The 17027-nt window shown below is 39.1% G+C and overlaps 1 protein-coding gene and 1 pseudogene across 2 annotated transcripts in view; both read right to left on the bottom strand.

Annotated features, from left to right (window-relative positions):
* ARFIP1 (ARF interacting protein 1) overlaps positions 1 to 17027 on the bottom strand; it is an 83006-nt gene that overhangs the window by 51886 nt on the left and 14093 nt on the right. Inside the window, 1 exon segment of the mRNA XM_080671897.1 lies at positions 9542 to 9643. Within this exon segment, the coding sequence (XP_080528023.1) occupies positions 9542 to 9634 (93 nt within the window). The 5' untranslated portion in view covers positions 9635 to 9643.
* LOC308250575 (protein farnesyltransferase/geranylgeranyltransferase type-1 subunit alpha-like) lies at positions 8389 to 9415 on the bottom strand (annotated as a pseudogene). The gene is made up of 2 exons: positions 9305 to 9415; positions 8389 to 9253 (listed from the first exon to the last, which is right to left on the bottom strand). The product of its transcript is annotated as a protein farnesyltransferase/geranylgeranyltransferase type-1 subunit alpha-like (transcript).

The raw sequence follows: 17027 nt of genomic DNA, 5'->3' as shown, positions 1-17027 counted from the left end.
ACAACTTCTAGTTGTCTGAAGATATTACATCTCACCCAACAGTCTCCCAGGGGTCCTTTATTCAACAAACAAAAGTGCTTCCAGAAAAAAAACGCATGTTCTTTATGTAAAACAGATGTAAAATCTGAAAAGCACTTAGGCCTCCCTGTGCCTAAACTATTACTAATAGAAGGATTCTAACCAAAAGAGGAACAAATGGGTCCATTCACATTCTGAATACACTTATCATTTTGACAGTAGTCTGGCAGCTAAGTGAAACACAAAATAATATTATGTGAGAGGAATAGATGATTTGTGACATTATAGTATTTTATAAGCTTGTTGACTGTTTTTTTTTATAAAATATATATTCTCTAAGTAATATAATTTAACCTCATAGTTCTAAGAACTTAAAATGTGTCTTTATATTAACCTTCACATTTTCTAAAATAAGTATCTCAGTTATAAGGCTGTGCCTAGCTTAGTAACATTTTAAGTATCTGCTACTGTATTCACTCCTATAGTTTCCAGAGTACATTTGAGAGACAATGAGCCCATTCATAACCAACAACATAAAATCCCTTATTTGCATTTTTATGTCACTGACATTCAACTCAAAGTTTAAGACTTTGCAAAGCTGTGCTTAATAATTGTACAATAAAGTGGAATAAACCTGAAGTTAACTTCCTATTCAAGTTATGAGGATAATGCTGCAGTATTTAAAAATAATTAAGCTAAAATAAAATAAAATGCTTTTGGCAATAAAGTTTCATGTATACTTTAAATCCTTTTCAAAAGATACAAAATAACATTTGTAATAACATCTTCCATAAAACTATGAAGGGTGCTCATTTCAAACCAAAATAATTTGCCTCCATTTTGCATATTTTAACTGAGGTAAGACAAGAATGAGATTAAAAATGTAAGTTTAGAACTTATAATTTAGCAGGTAATCTGCTTTTGAACTAAATTTAGTGCAAGACCAGCACATACAGAACACAAAATGTTCAGCAAATTTGCTTTAAAATACACATCCTTAAGAAGGTGCACAACACTACAAGAGATAAGCAGAATTAGAGATTAATTACTTGGGGTGAGGAGAAATCTTGAATAAAGGAGAGACTCTCAAAACATATACTGTAACTACCAACAATCTGTGAGGATTCTCCAAGTATTCTATAAATTACAGGACTCTCTTCTCCCTTAGTTTCTTTACACTATATTCTCCTAGTTTTCCTCCTATCTACATCTTTAAAAATGGCTTGGTGCTCTTTACTGGTTCTAGTTTCTCTACAAGAGAAAAGTCCTAAGTCTTGCTTCCCTTCCTCCCTTGGTGACCAAACTGATCTATTTAATTTTCTCCCTTGTTTCTAGTCGTGTCACTCCTGAAATTCGCTCTTCAAACTGTAGGCAGAGACAACTTCTACAAAGCAAATCAGACTGAGACACTTCCATTTTTATGTCATTTAGGACCGCTCTCCATTTACCTTTTAGGTAAAGTCCATACTCCTCAACATGGTTTTAAGGTTTTTCAGGATCTGGTCCCTACTTCCCTCTCTGCCTGCCTCATTTCTTACACATCTGCCCCCATATTCTCCACCTGAACAATAGTGAATTAATTTTAATTTTATGGTCTTACACCTTTTTCAGGGCTTTAGAGTTGCCTTTAAAGGGGGAACATTCTTCACGCTTCTTCATCTGGCTAGCTCATCCTTCAGATTCAGCTTGGATAGCAATTCCTCAGGTGATCTTTCCATATTCCTCCTACCAGTTCCCAGACCATGCTATACCTGGCCTAGCATATCACTTTACATGGTAAAATTAATTTGTCTACATCCTCTTTCCCTATTGGCTGTAAGCTCACTAAGATCAACCAAGGTTGTGTGTCAACCTTGTTTCCTTTTATTATTTCTATCATCTAGCAGATATAACACTAATACTTAATTTACTAAGTAATTTTCTCAATTTAAACATCTTATCTCATTCTTCAAAATGGGTAAAACTTTCCAAAGCATTTACATAATATAATTGTTAAAGAAAAAATATTTTAAAAACTATGTTAAATGTTCTGTGAATTTTGATAATTTAAAATTTCCCTCTGCTGTTTTAATGGTTAGCTGCCTATAAGGAATATCTGCCAGAAGCAAAACTATTATTCAAACAGACCTCCACATCCCCAATTCTACTGTAAACGAACTGCAACACCCTTAACCTCCTCATAGTGACCTCTCTGCCCCCTCTCCACCATTAGCTTGAGTCAAAGCTGATTATTCTCCAACACTCTACTTATCAAGTAGGTAGAAGGCAGGGTCAGCTTTTTCTCAGCCCTCCACAGTACTTCTCAACTACCAGTCTCAAATTTTAGTTTGGGTAGGAATGAATGACCTGAGAAACATATTAAAAATGCAGATTCTTCTTACTAGTAGCTGCCTGCTGGGATTCTCATTAAGTTGGAGTGTGGAGTCTAGTGATTCAAATAAGTAAGCCCAGTGATTCTGATGCAGGTAATCCTTTGTCTACATTTTGAGGAACTCTGTTGTAGAGAATTGCTTTCCTATCAGTACTGACCCCAGTCCCCACTTCCTTGTGGGCCACCCTACCTCACTGCCCTCTTCACCACCTTAACATTGTCAGCTACCATCTTTCCAGTCAACCCCAAACCTTTATTGGGGGCTCTGGCATATCCAAGTCTTCTGCTCTATCCCAACTCTTACCATTATCCTGGGTGTTCTGAAACCTTTGCATGTCATTGGGCACACTTTCAGGGAATGATTCTATGTTCAGTTTGCAATTCCTTCCAAACGGATATACAAGGTGTCTATACTGAATTTTCACAGCTCATCAAAAACATAGTCTACTAATAGCATGGTATATAGTTTGTTGCTTTATTTTTTAAATACAAATTATAAAATATTTAAAATAAAATAAAGTCAATTGTATGAGACTGCCTACCTATGTTGATGCAGAATGACTGGTTGTAGTAATAACAATCTGTAAAGGTATATGATTTTCACCCCCTCCGTATACTTATAGAAAACCTCAAGTTGGTAGTTTGATTCAGGTTTGGTAATTGGTGAACAAAGAGCCAACAAAAATTGAGGGCAGATAAAAGGTATGCTAGACTAATACAGTACAACCCAACCTACACTTTAGTATCATATTTCATTAACCTCTTCATCCCTAATGTCTCTCACCTTTCATGCCCTATCTACTTAGTCAACTGGCACTCCTATGGCCACTCTTTGGAACATGTCATCAGTCAGGAAGCAAAACCACTGGAGTCTTAAGTCTAATGCTGCTGAATTCATTCAAAGACTATCACTGGGAAAATTTGTATGTATCTACATTCAAAAAATTCCTCCTAGAGATCAACAACTTACTCATGATAGCATTTGTTTATAAATAAAGGTACAATCTATGGATTATAATGAAGATAGATAAGGCTTCAGCCTTCATCAAAAAGTACATTTATTCACAATTTTAACAGCTATCCCAATCCAAAATTAAATTAATAGATGTATATATAATAACACATTATTTTAAAACTTATTTTTGGTAAAAGTAGTAAGAATATATTTTATACTTGAAAAGTAAGTATTTAAAATGAATCTAGGTTTGCATGGTTTAAACAATGAAAAACATTTGCAAACCATCTGCCATACCTCTAAAAGGGTCCAAGATACACATTTGGTAAAAACTGTATATTATGAAGACATACTCATCACATGCTATTCAAACTCTAGGGTAGGATGACTGAAGTAAAAAACATGTTAAGTTTTAAGTCCTTATACTGGAATTCACTCCTTTATCGAGCAACTCTTGTTAACCATAACAGTGTTGTGTGCTACACACTGTCTCTGCCCTAAAGGTGATTCCAATCTCTTGGGAAAAGTAGTGAGACTTGGGGATCTCAAAGGTACTCCCACTTAACTAAAATCCTGTGATTTAACTCAAAACTTGTAGATCAGGAGTTTTTAAGATCCAGGAAACCTAAGGATTCAAAGACAGGGTTTAGGGGGGTGCTAAACTCCCTAAACTTGAATATAAAACTTGGTATCCTGTGTATATGTAAATTTTTTCTAGAGGAAAATGTCCATAGGTGAAAAAACTTAAATTGTGAATTTTAGTTTTGGGCCAACTACAAGAAAAGTTTCCTTTTAGCTATACCTATTAAGGTAATTTCTCTAAATCTGCCAAATATAACTTAATTCACAAGAAATTTCAACCATATGAAGCTAATATTTTCTTCTTCTCTTTATTTTATGCCACAAATTGTACATTTCTAATCTAATATTGTGACCAGCAGTATAACAATAAATTATAACATGCAGTTACAAGTCAAAGAGTAATTTGTATTCTTAGACATGAACTTTTCTAATCTTCAAAAAATATGAATTACTTTTTATCAAGAAGCAAAAATATTTTTGCTCTAAATAAACTGCGATAATTTATTTTAAGATCATTATCCTATGCCTCTCATCTGAATAAAAGAGTAATAAACCTCAAATCATTAACATATGTTAAAGTGCTGCCAGAAAATCCCTATGATAGGTTCATACATTAAAATCTCTATGTGAATGTGAAAACTCTAACTAGAGCCTCTCTTAGCTCAGACTAAAAAGGGAAATCAAATGAAAAATGAAACATGAGACACAAAAACATTTCTAATTTCACTGCCTGTGCCACAGTGACACCAACAGGACAGCTAAGTGATGACAACTTAATAAACGACTCTTCATTTTATACAAGACTATATTTTTTAAAGTGCAGTATGCATTAAATAAAAGCCATTATACAATTTCAGACAGCAAATATGTATAAAAGAAAGGTGTATATAAGTAAACTACCTCAGAAAAGTGGTCATGATCCAGTTTTACATGAGATCTTTCTTAGTCCATAAAATATAGTCTAATGCTAATAAATACATTTTAACACTTTTGTAAACTTTTATCTATATTAAAATAGAAATGTGGATGAGAATAAATGCAATTTCCCTTTTATTGCTCATAAAATACCAAAGGAAAAGTGTGCCAAAATGTAGGTAAATATAGGGTGGGGCACACGTTGGTTTATAGTTGTATGAAAAACAGAGCTTATTCAATATATATATATTGTTTGATTTCAGAGAGGAAGGGAGAGGAAGAGACAGAAACATCTGTCTCTGATCAGAGAGAATCACTGATTAGCTGCCTCCTGCACAGCCCCTACCGGGAATCGCATCATGACCTCCTGGTTTACTCAACCACTGAGCCACAGTGGCCGGGCCAGAGTTTATTCTTGTATTATTATTATTTATTATTATTGTGTTATTTTCCATACAAACAACTGTAAACTTACTTTCCCCCCAACTCTCTATATGTCTAATAGATCCTGGGTGTAATTTATTCAACATAGTAAAAAGCTGCTTTTAAAATACTATTTTTTCCTTATGGTAAAAGGGATCGATAACATGGCCAATTTTTATATTATTTAAAGCATATTAAATATGTAAGAAACTCTCATCATGCATATATTTTTCATAAGAGCAGGTAAAAAATGGAAACAAGTTTTATTACGTTGGATTTCTCTTAGGGAGGTGAAGTGCTGGTTGAAGTGCACTGTTGCTTCTAAGGAGCCTTTCCCAGTTTTAAAATTACATCTAAGTAGGGAAGACCTTCAGGACAACATCTCCTTTTTTCCTTTACCTCTCAATAGAAAGTGAAATAGCAATGCAGGGGAATCTCCAAAAAGAGAATTTGACATTAACCAATGAGTAAACTTACAAAGCAGCAAGTTAACCAGCTTTGACTGCATAAGCAAAGAACTCATACAGAGGCAAGTTTCTGCCCACTCCCGGGACATTGGCAATGTCTGGATACATTTTGCTTGTCACAACTGGAGGGTGCTACTGGTATCTAGTAGGAAGAGAACAGGAATTCTACATGCACAGGCCACAACAAGGAAATTTATCTGGTCCAAAATGCTGATAGTGCTGAGATTGAGAAATTCTGATCTAAAATATCACCTGTTCAAGTATTTTATTCTTAAACATATGAAATAAAGAGAGCCCTATTTAAACTGTAAAATGATAATGTAATTATCATTTTCAAGAATATGAAAACTATATTTTAAAAGTTATTTAAAGTTGTACAGATGTACCAAATAACATAAAAGAGGTATTTAATGAAAATAGCTCCAGAAATAGTAGCCATCACTATCATTTCTAGAACTATATTCAACATATTACTTACTTTATCCTATTTAATGTTAATATCTCTACAAAAGTAAGATTCTCATTTACAGAGATTAGAAAACAAAAACAAGAAGAGATTAAATAAATACCTGCCCAAGGTTTCAACACTAGAAATTGCATAACTGACATTTAAGCCCATATCATCTGCAAACCCATGGTATTGCCATGAAAATGCATTACATTTCAATTTCAATGAAAGGCAGATCAAAATTTAAAGCACCCCTAATTTCATTTTTCACTGAGTCAAGCATGTTTTTTAAAAGTTAACTTTAGAAAGTGAACAGCAAAGTCAAAAGCAGTCTACTTAGGAATTATGTACTAAGGACACATAAAAAAGAGATCAGACAATGCCAATGTTTAAAAGGATAACCTATATTTAATATTTTTTCTTATAACAAACAAAATTAAGTAGTTTTATAAAGTTACTAGACGCCCGGTGCATGAAATTCGTGCCTGGGGGTGGGGAGGCCTCAGCCCGGCCTGCGTCCTCTCGCAATCCAGGACCCCTCGGGGGATGTCGGGCCTAAACCAGCAGTCGGACATCCCTCTTACAATATGGGATTTTGCATGCATCAGTGACCATACTTTTCATACAGATGAAATGCATTTTGCTATTGTATGGGCAGCTACATTTTTTTGCCCTGATTATAAAAAGTAATACATAACATGATCCTTCTGAGGCAGTAGTACCATTTTCCCCATCTTATGGGTGGAAAAACTGAAGCAGAGAGAAGTTAAGTAATTGGCTTTGTCACACATTTATAAGTGTCAGAATCAGGGCTGACCACAAAATGTGCAAGCCAGAGTCCATGCACATTATCGCTGCATCATCCTGTTTTTTCAGTGTTAGAGTAGCCTTGCCAGGTTTTAATGTTTAAACTAGGGGTCCTCAAACTTTTTAAACAGGGGGCCAGTTCACTGTCCCTCAGACCATTAGAGGGCCAGACTACAGTTTAAAAAAAAAAAACTATGAACAAATTCCTATGAGCACTGTGGGCCCGGGACGAGTTGGCGGCTAAGCAGGACAGGAAGCGGCACCCGGCGGGCCAGATAAATGTCCTTGGCGGGCCGCATGTGGCCCGCGGGCCGTAGTTTGAGGACCCCTGGTTTAAACCTAAGAGACTGTTCCTAATATATAGGGAAGGCCTGAACGGCGATCAGGGCCATATGTGGGGCAACCGGTGGGCGGGGCGATCAGGAGGCCCTGCTGGCTCCCGCCTTGGCTAGTGGCCTGGAGCCGCCTGCTGGCTGGCCCTGTACCCCAATCGCCGCCGCCAGTCACCTCGTAGTCAGGGGCAGCTCCTGCGTTGAGCGTCTGCCCCACTCCCTGACCCCCCCCCCCCCGGCCGGTGGTCAGTGTGCATCATAGCAACTGGTCAATCTGCTTTCAGTCGATTTGCATATTAGGGTTTTATTATATAGGATATGCCAAAAGTGTCAGACACACTCTTGTTCTGTTATCAATAGAATTATTGATAACATCAAAGCCTAAATGCTTACTGGCCTGGGGCTTAATCCTAACAAATCACTATTATGACATACCTAAGTCATCCCTACATGATAAATTAGATTCCTGGCATTTTGGTCAATCTAAGAAAATATTCCTATATTAAACACTATTACTTTTGTCTCAACATTTAAGGGCTTATCATGATTCCTTTTTTTTTTTTTGATACATCTATAATTTTATTACAAAACCATTCTTTTGGCATTAGTTGGTTACAGTAATAGCAAAATATTTTGAGTGTGGCATAGCATCTCTGAGTAACAATTGCATTCCTTGCTTCCTAAACCAAAATTTAAGCTACCTCATACCCATTACATATAAGTTTTCTGTAATCATTTATGCTGCAAATCCTGATGCATGTACCATTTAGGGAGGAATTGATGCTAAGGGATTAAAGTAAATGTTGATAAGACTACAAAAGGACCTTTATGGGACTTTTTTCTTTCTCCCTCCCCCAAATTACTTTGCTATAAAATAATCGAATTACTTAGAGCTAATCTGCATGGCAGCAGCACCCAAGGAACATCGTACTTAGTTCTTATTGAAAGCAATACCTGTGCGATGCATATTTTACACTACAGGCACAGGGAATGATCACTCTAGTTTTAAACTCCTGCATTAGAGTCTCTTAGAAAAATAAAATCAGTCTATCAAGTTCTTCTAGATGGTATTATTGCTGTACATTTGTTGGTGGGTCACTTTCTGTGCTGTGTTTGCTTTGAAGAGATCTTGCAATATATCTCCAATACTCCTTTCTTCTAGTGTCCTTTTCTTTAGCTAGGATTTCACATAACTCTAATGCTTTATTAAGAATGTCCTCCTTGTTGTCACATTGGTTTTCTAGCATATCTTCATAGATATCCACAAGAAAGGCAATTAGGTAGGGGGAACTATGACTTGGTTGCAAATTGATTTAATAGATTGGGATATTTGGAAAGAGCAGGATCCTGCAAAATCCCTTTCAAATAGTTCCATGTACTTTTATTATGTGGTACTAGCTTGATCATTTCCAGAGTGTACTGGACTTCTCTTTCCAGTAAAGCCCGATCATTGTAACCAGTAGTGTTAGAAATTACAAAGTATCTTTGGTTCCAGACAGAATTATTTCTCACATCCTCTTTAAGAAGTTGGTCTACACTCTGCAGCTCATTATCCCAAAGTTTAAATTCCTGAGTAACCCACTGTTGATGCTGCCAGGCATGATAGTTCTTTGCATCCTGATTAAGAATATCAGCAATAAACTCAAGCTCCTGAGATGGATCTTTTAGCCATTCCACTAATACTTGCCTATGATGCCAAACTTGATAGCTTTGGGCTGTTCTTCAATTATTGCAGTGATGTAGTTCATTTCCTCATGTAGATCCTTTTGAAGTGATTTTAAGAGAACTCTCTGTAAATGCCACACTGTATAATTGGCTGCATTTAACTCTATAGCATCTCTGGTTAATTTAAAAGCACTCACTTCTTTCATCACGCTGCAGAACGGCCCGGAAATAATCATAAACATCTCTAACTCTTGGATGCTGACCAGTGTCCTGAAGAGTGCAAGGGAAGACCCTTCTTCAGGCAACCTGGGGAGAGCTCGCCGTGAGTCTTGTCAAAGTTTTCCAAAGACAGGTGGTGCTGGTTGCACTGCAGTGAGTGGCTCTACTGCTGCCGAGCTGAGCTGGTGGCCAAATGGGCCGTAGTTTCCCCATCCCTCAGAGGGCCTCCCAAGGGAAGGCATTTGGGGATGGAGACCCGCTGTTCCACCCTGCCCTCTCCCACCCCCGCCTCTGTGGGTATCATGATTCTTTTATTAAGAGAAAGAAAAGTGTTCTTACCCTATTAAAGCCATGTTCATGAGAGTCATCAACTTCTCCATTACTAGTCACCGCAATTTCTGCTGCTGAATTTTTGGGAGACTCTTGAGCCATGGTAGACTCCTACAAAAAGGAGGCAAAAAAAAAAAAAATAGTCATAAGTAACACAAAATTATAAAAGGCAAAATTAAAAGACTATATTCATGTTTAATGCACTTAAAAGCCAGCATTAAAAAAATTAATTTATAATTTACCTAATACTTACATAGTAAACATGATATTAATATAATAAAAATGCATGTGGCTTTTAAAACTGAACTCAACTTAAATTTTTATATTAAAAACACAAATTACTAGACCTAGCTGGTTTGGCTCAGTGGATAGAGCATCGGCCTGCAAACTAAAGGGGTCCATGTTCGATTCCAATCAAAGGCACATGCCTGGGCTGTGGGATTGATCCCCAGTAGGGGGCATGCAGGAGGCAGCTGATCAATGATTCTCTCTCATCACTGATGTTTCTCTTTCCCTCTCCCTTCCTCTCTGAAATAAATAAAAATATATATTTAAAAAACAACAACAAAAAAAAAACAACAACCCATAAGTTACTTGTTACAAGTACCAGAGGGCAATATCCTTGCCTTGTAAATAGTGTTATGATAGACTATCACTTAGAACTGGAAAAATATTATGGAGAAAGACAAGCTTGATTATTAATTAAACTAAAACAGGTATACTTTTCCTATTGTATAAAATGGGTTTCTAAGTCAGCTTTTGTCTAAAGAGTTTCCCTGATGTAACAAAATTTTTGAAACTTTTATACTAGAAGAATAAATTTTTATACTCTGACTTTACTGCCCTAAAAGTCAAATAATGTTTAAAAATACAGCCCTTAATTTTGTAACCATAGAAAATAATAAATTTCTAAAATAAGTGTGTGTGTGTGTGTGTGTGTGTGTGTGTGTGTGTGTATTTAATCTATAGGCCTGAACCTACTGCCAAGAACATTAATTTAGGGGATTTTTACAAGCTGTTATACTACTAAAAGCAAGTGTTAATGCAAATAGTTTTGTGGTCTAATCTCTACTTCTATTAAATAAAAAAGGCTTATTAAAATATATCTCACAGACATAATGAAGCAAATGAAGCCAGACTCAATGAGTACATACTATATGATTCAATTCAAAAATAAACTAATGAGTTATGATGACTGTAGGCAGAATCGTGGTTACCTTGGGGTGGGGAAACACTAAGTCTTGACTTTGAGGGTGGACTTCTAGTTTCCATTTCTGAATGTAAGGAGCTTAGAAGTTGCCACTTCATCCTAACAACAAGTAAGAAGTTGGACAGACTGAAAAGTCATCAACTCTTCTTGGATTCATAAGCGAGGGGAGGACACAGGGCAAACTGCTGCCTCAAAATTGGAGAGACAGGCAAATACAAGGAGGGAGTCATGGCTTACCAGAGCTAAGACTCGCCAGTGGAAAAGACCTCAGCAACTAGCTCAGGTAGGGAAACCTGATGAATTGCTGGAGGTTCAGGTGTGGACGATTCTGAGCGTTACAAACTCTAGAGCAGGGGTCCTCAAACTTTTTAAACAGGGGGCCAGTTCACTGTCCCTCAGACCACTGGAGGGCCGGACTATAGCTTAAAAAAAGAACTATGAACAAATTCCTATGCGCACTGCAGGCCTGGGACGAGTCGGCTGCTAAGCAGGACAGGCAGCGGCACCCGGCGGGCCGGATAAATGTCCTTGGCGGGCCACATGTGGCCCGCGGGCCGTAGTTTGAGGACGCCTGCTAGAGAGAATGAGGAGGGGCCCACAATATTGTGTTTTACCTCCAGGAACTGGACCAGGTTAGCACAGTAAATACTGGAGAAAAATCCCCTCATCCTTCCAGTGAGGGGAAGAGAAATGGAACTGTTTTTTGAAATACACCAGAGCACTCTGTTCCTAACAAGGCCTACCCCAGGAGAAACCAGAACCTAATCTTGGATACAATCAGTGCCTAACTGACCTGAAGGAAAATACCTAAATCCAGCCCACTCTGGCCATCCTGACACACCTAAGAGGGGGTAGAGAAAAACCGAGAAACAATTGTTAAGTTTCCAGTCCAGAGGCACAGGTTCACTAAAGACTGAGACCTAAGCATAGGACTAGAGAATGCTTCCCTCCTCCTACACCTCATCAACGCATTGTTAAAGGCCTATTTACAGCAGTTCCTTTTAACCAATATATCATGTCTGGCTATCAGAAAGAATTACCAGGTCCTCCAAAGGCAAAAAATAAAATAAAATAAAACAAACAGACACAATTTGAAGACACAAAGCAAGTATCACAGCCAGACATGGCAAGGATGTTGAAATAATCAGGCCAGAAATTTAAAATAATTATGACTAATATGCTAAGGGCTGTAATGGATAAAGTAGACAGCATACATGAACAGATGGGCAATGTAAGCAGAGTTATAAAAATTCTAAGATAGAATTTAAAAAAAGTTAGAGATCAAAATCACTGTAACAGAAATGAAGAATGCCTTTGAATATCACAGACTGAACAATGACCCTGGGGTAGGCAAACATTTCTAGGACACAAAAAACATAAATAATAAAACAGAAACACTGATAACCTGAACTTCATCAAAATTAAGAGACTTCTCTTCAAAAGACATTATTAAAAAAAATGAGCCTTGGCAGGTTTTGCTCAGTGGTTGGAGTGTTGGCTTGCGGACTGAAGGGTCCAGGGTTCAATTCCAGTCAGGGGTGAGTACCTTGGTTGCAGACTCCATCCATGGTGGGGTGTGTGGGCCTGCACGAGCAGGAGTCAACCAACCGATGTGTCTCTCTTGCTTCAATGTTTCTCTCTCTGTCTCTCCCCCTACCTTCCCCTCTGTCTGAAAATCAATGGAAAAGGTATCCTCGGGTAAGGATTAACAAAAAAAGAGAAAAAAATGAAAAGGCAAGCCACAAACTGAGAGAAAATAGGTGTAAAATATGAATGTATCTGACAAATAGCTGGTGTTCCAAATATCTCTCTATATAAAACCCTAATATGCAAATAGACTGAACAGCAGAAACAACCGAACAACCAGTCAGTATGACATGTGCTGACCGCCAAGGGGTGTGCACGGAACATGGCAGGTATAGGCAGCAGGCAGAATGCGGAACATGGCGGGAATCGGCTGCAGCGGGATGGTGGAACAGGTGAGTGGGGGCGCCAGTCGGTCACTGTCATCGGGGCAAGCCACTGGTGGTTACTGAAAATTCTTTGCTCCTCTGTGCCACAGTCCCGCCTGGTGCTTGCACCTGCTGCTGGTGCCAGCCCTGCTCGCACCCACTGCCAGTGCCCGGCCCTGAGCGCTCAGTGCCGTCAGCAGGTGCAAGCAGCAGCTGATGGCTCCAATCGCCCCTCAGGGCTTCTCCACCTCCCCCTGCTCCTGAGGGGCGATCAGGGCAGCAGCCGCTGCTCCCACCGCTAACGGCGCCGGCCCCAATTGCTCCACGCCGTTAGCAGGTGCAAGCAGGGCTGGTGCCATCAGCGTGTGGGAGCAGTGGGAGCGGGGCTGCCAGCAGAGAGGGGACTGGGTGGCTGTGGCGGGAGGGGCCAGGCGGGGGTGTGGAGGATGGGCCAAGACCCACCCCTGTGCCCACTGCAGCCTCGCGGCCTACAGTTCCTTTCAAGTTGCATGATTTTGTGCACTGGGCCCCTAGTGTAAATAATAAGAAAACATTTTTATGCCCAAAAATTTAACAAGTGCTTCACAAAAGAAAATATATGAATGGCAAGTACATACATGAAAAGATATTCAACATCACTAATCATCAAGGAAATGCAATTTAAAACCACAATAAGGTACAACTACAGGGTGTCTCCAAAAAGTGTATACATACTTTGAATAACTACTAATTCCAATGGGTTAAATCTGAAAAGAAAGAAACATCAATTGAGCTATCAGCTGCTAAAGTGTGTATACATATTTTGGGGACACCCTGTATATATAACCACTATAATGGCTAAAGTTTAAAAAGGCTGACAATACCAAGTGTTGGTAAAGAGTAATTGGGAACTTGCATACACTGCTGGAGAGAATATTAAAAAGTACTTCACTTTGGAGAACTGCTTAGCAGTTTCTTATAAAAGTAAATATGACTCAGCCATTCTACACCTAAGCATTCACCAGAGAAATTAAAACAAATATCCTGATTACACTTGTATTATGTGTATTCATAGCAGCTTTACTCATAAGAGCCCAAAAATAAAAAAATAAAATATGTCCACCAACAGGGTAATGGATAAACAAATTGTGTAATATACATATAATGGGATATTCCTCAGCTCTAAAAAGTAATGAATTACTGATATATGCAATAATGTTGCTTAATCTCAAAACATTATGCTGAGCTAAAAAAGTCAGACACAAAATAATACATACTATATCATTCTACTTATATAGAACTCTAGAAAACATAAAACTAATCTATCATGACAGATCAGCTATTGCCTGGGGAGAGGGGTTAGGTAGGGGAGGATTAACTGCAAAGAGTACAGGGAACTTTAGGATAATGAAAACTTCTGTATCTTGATTCTGATTATGGTTTCCCAAGTTTATGCATTTGTCAAAACTCATTGGAGTGTATCATTTGTAAATTTTACTTCAACAATCTGTTGATATTTTTTAAGGGTAAAATTCTATTCTATAATCTTTAAAGACAGAGGATCTATTTTTTCTGCAAGCCCCAAATCCACCCACAGAGGCCACACTAGTCTGGTGGGAGGCATATGACCCTGATAAGATACAAGGAGGGACTAGCTTGCAGCTCTATAATTCAGCAGCAAACAAAGTTTGTCATTTCCCAAAATATATCTCTGTGACAAAAATAAATGAGACCACTACCCTCTCACTATGAAAATTACTGCCGTTCCGAGAAACCAAGATGGCGGCATAGGTAAACACCTAAACTGCTGCCTCACACAACAATTTCAAAACTACAACTAAAAGACAGAACGGACACCATCCAGAACCACAGGAAAGCTGGCTGAGTGAAAATTCTACAACTAGAAGGAAAGAGAAAAGCTCACAGAGAACTGGAGGTACGGCAAAGGGTCTTTGTGTGCGCAGAGAGGAAGGGCGGCTGAGAGCCTGGCTGACTTTCTCTGGCGGAAGGGGGAAGGAAGCCCCCGACCACACTGAACCCCAGTTCTGACTGCACTGAACCCCAGTTCTGGGCGAGCCCCTGGGGACCCACGCTCTTACGGGGGGGAGTCTGGACTCTCGGGCGGAGACTCGAGCTGGGAAAGGCAGAAGTCTGAAGGCGCGCGCGTGCCAGTGCGCACAAAGGCTGCGGAGGTTGCCACAGGCTTTCCCTAGTGGAAGGGAGTCAGAGGCTCCTGACTGCACTGAGCCCCAGTTCTGACTGCACTGAACCCCAGTTCCAGGCGAGCCCCTGGGGACCCACGCTCTTGTGGGGGGAGTCTGGACTCTCAGGCGGAGACTCGGGAGCCGGAAAGGCAGAGGTCTGAAGGCGCGCACGTGCGCGCAAGGGCAAGGCTGACGGGAAGCCAAGACTGAGACTCTACCCCATCCAAGCTGAGCACAGAGGCTATTGCAATTTGGCAAATCTAATCCTATAAGGCTGTCTCCAGCACCGAACTTCTCCCAGCACAGACACAGCTGATCCTTACAGCCAACTGGCCTGGAGGTCAACTCTTCCCAGTGATACCAAGAATAAAGACTTAATTACAACAAGGCTATACACACAGTCCACAAAGGGGTGCACCAAGAGTGTCCACCTCAGGTTAACTGTGGAGGCAGACCCACTGGGCCATATTGGAAACCTAGCACACAAATCTACCTTACCAACTCAGGGAAGCAGTGAAAATGCGGCGTCAGAGAATCAGATCACAAACGAAAGAAATGGAGGAAAACAAATGACTGGATATAGAATTCAAAACCACGGTTATAAGGCTTTTTAAGAATATCCTAGAAAAGGCCGATAAATATAACGAGACCCTCGAAGATATGAAAAAGGACCAACTAGAAATTAAACATACACTGACTAAAATAAAAAATATTATACAGAGACCCAAAAACAGACAAGAGGAACACAAAAATCAAGTCAAAGAATTGAAATACAAAGAAGCAAAAAACACTCAACCGAAAAAGCAAAAAGCAAAAAAAAAAAATCCAAAAAGTTGAAGATAATGTAAGAAGACTCTGGGACAACTTCAAGCGTACCAACATCAGAATTATGGGGATGCCAGAAGAAGAGAGAGAGCAAGATACTGAAAACCTATTTGAAGAAATAATGACCGAAAACTTCCCCCACCTGGTGAAAGAAATAGACTTACAAGTCCAGGAAGCACACAGAACCCCAAACAAAAGGAATCCAAAGAGGACCACACCAAGACACATCATAATTAAAATGCCAAGAGCAAAAGACAAAGAGAGAATATTAAAAGCAGCAAGAGAAAAACAGTTAGTTACCTACAAGGGAGCACCCATACGACTGTCAGCTGATTTCTCAACAGAAACTATGCAGGCCAGACGGGAGTGGCAAGAAATTTTCAATGTGATGAATAGCAAGAACCTACAACCAAGATTACTCTACCCAGCAAAGCTATCATTCAGAATTGAAGGGCAGATAAAGAGCTTCACAGATAAGAAAAAGCTGAAGGAGTTCATCACCACCAAACCAGTATTATATGAAATGCTGAAAGGTATTCTTAAAGAAGAGGAAGAAGAAAAAAGTAAAGAGAAAAATTATGAACAACAAATACATATCTATCAACAAGTGAACCCAAAAATCAAGTGAATTAAAAACCTGAGGAACAGAATAATCTGGTGAATATAATAGAATCAGGGGCATAGAAAGGGAGTGGACTGGTAATTCTCAGGGGGAAAGGGGTTTGGGGGTTCATGAAGAGACTGGACAAAAATCATACACCTATGGATAAGGACAGTAGGGGGGAGGTAAGGGCAGAAGGTGGGGTGGGAACTGGGTGGAGGGGAGCTATGGGGGGAAAAAGGAGAAATAATTGTAATAATCTGAATAAAGATTAAAAAAAAAAAAGAAGAAAATTACTGCCGTCCCAAGTGTCATTTACATCCCTGTTTGATCCAAGTCTGAAAATCACAAGTACTTGTCTTTAAGAGGGTATGTAAAAAACAGCAGAGCATTAAAAAAAAAAAAAAAAATCCCTCTGTTCCTCAGATCCAGTGGCTCTCATCCTAGATCTTTTAAAACAGCAAAAGAGAATTGCCTCATTTTGGTTTGCCAAGTCAGGCTTTAGCCAAGTTTTACATCTACCTTATTTTTATGGCTGCCCAGTCACAGCCCTCTTCCAGTGTTGGGGAAAGTCTCTACAAGATGAGGCTAGGGAAAGGCAGAGCCTGTGTCTTATTATATAAAAGCTCAAAATACTGATAATCATGCAACATTCTCCATACTGTAATAGCTTTCACATGGCTGGTAAACTGCTTACCATCTGAGCCCTACCTACTTCTCCAGC

The sequence above is a fragment of the Plecotus auritus genome (assembly GCF_963455305.1).
Source record: "Plecotus auritus genome assembly, chromosome: 6".
Taxonomy (NCBI): Eukaryota; Metazoa; Chordata; class Mammalia; order Chiroptera; family Vespertilionidae; genus Plecotus; species Plecotus auritus.
Note: the sequence above shows the minus strand (reverse complement) of the source record. Positions and strands in the feature narration are given on the sequence as shown.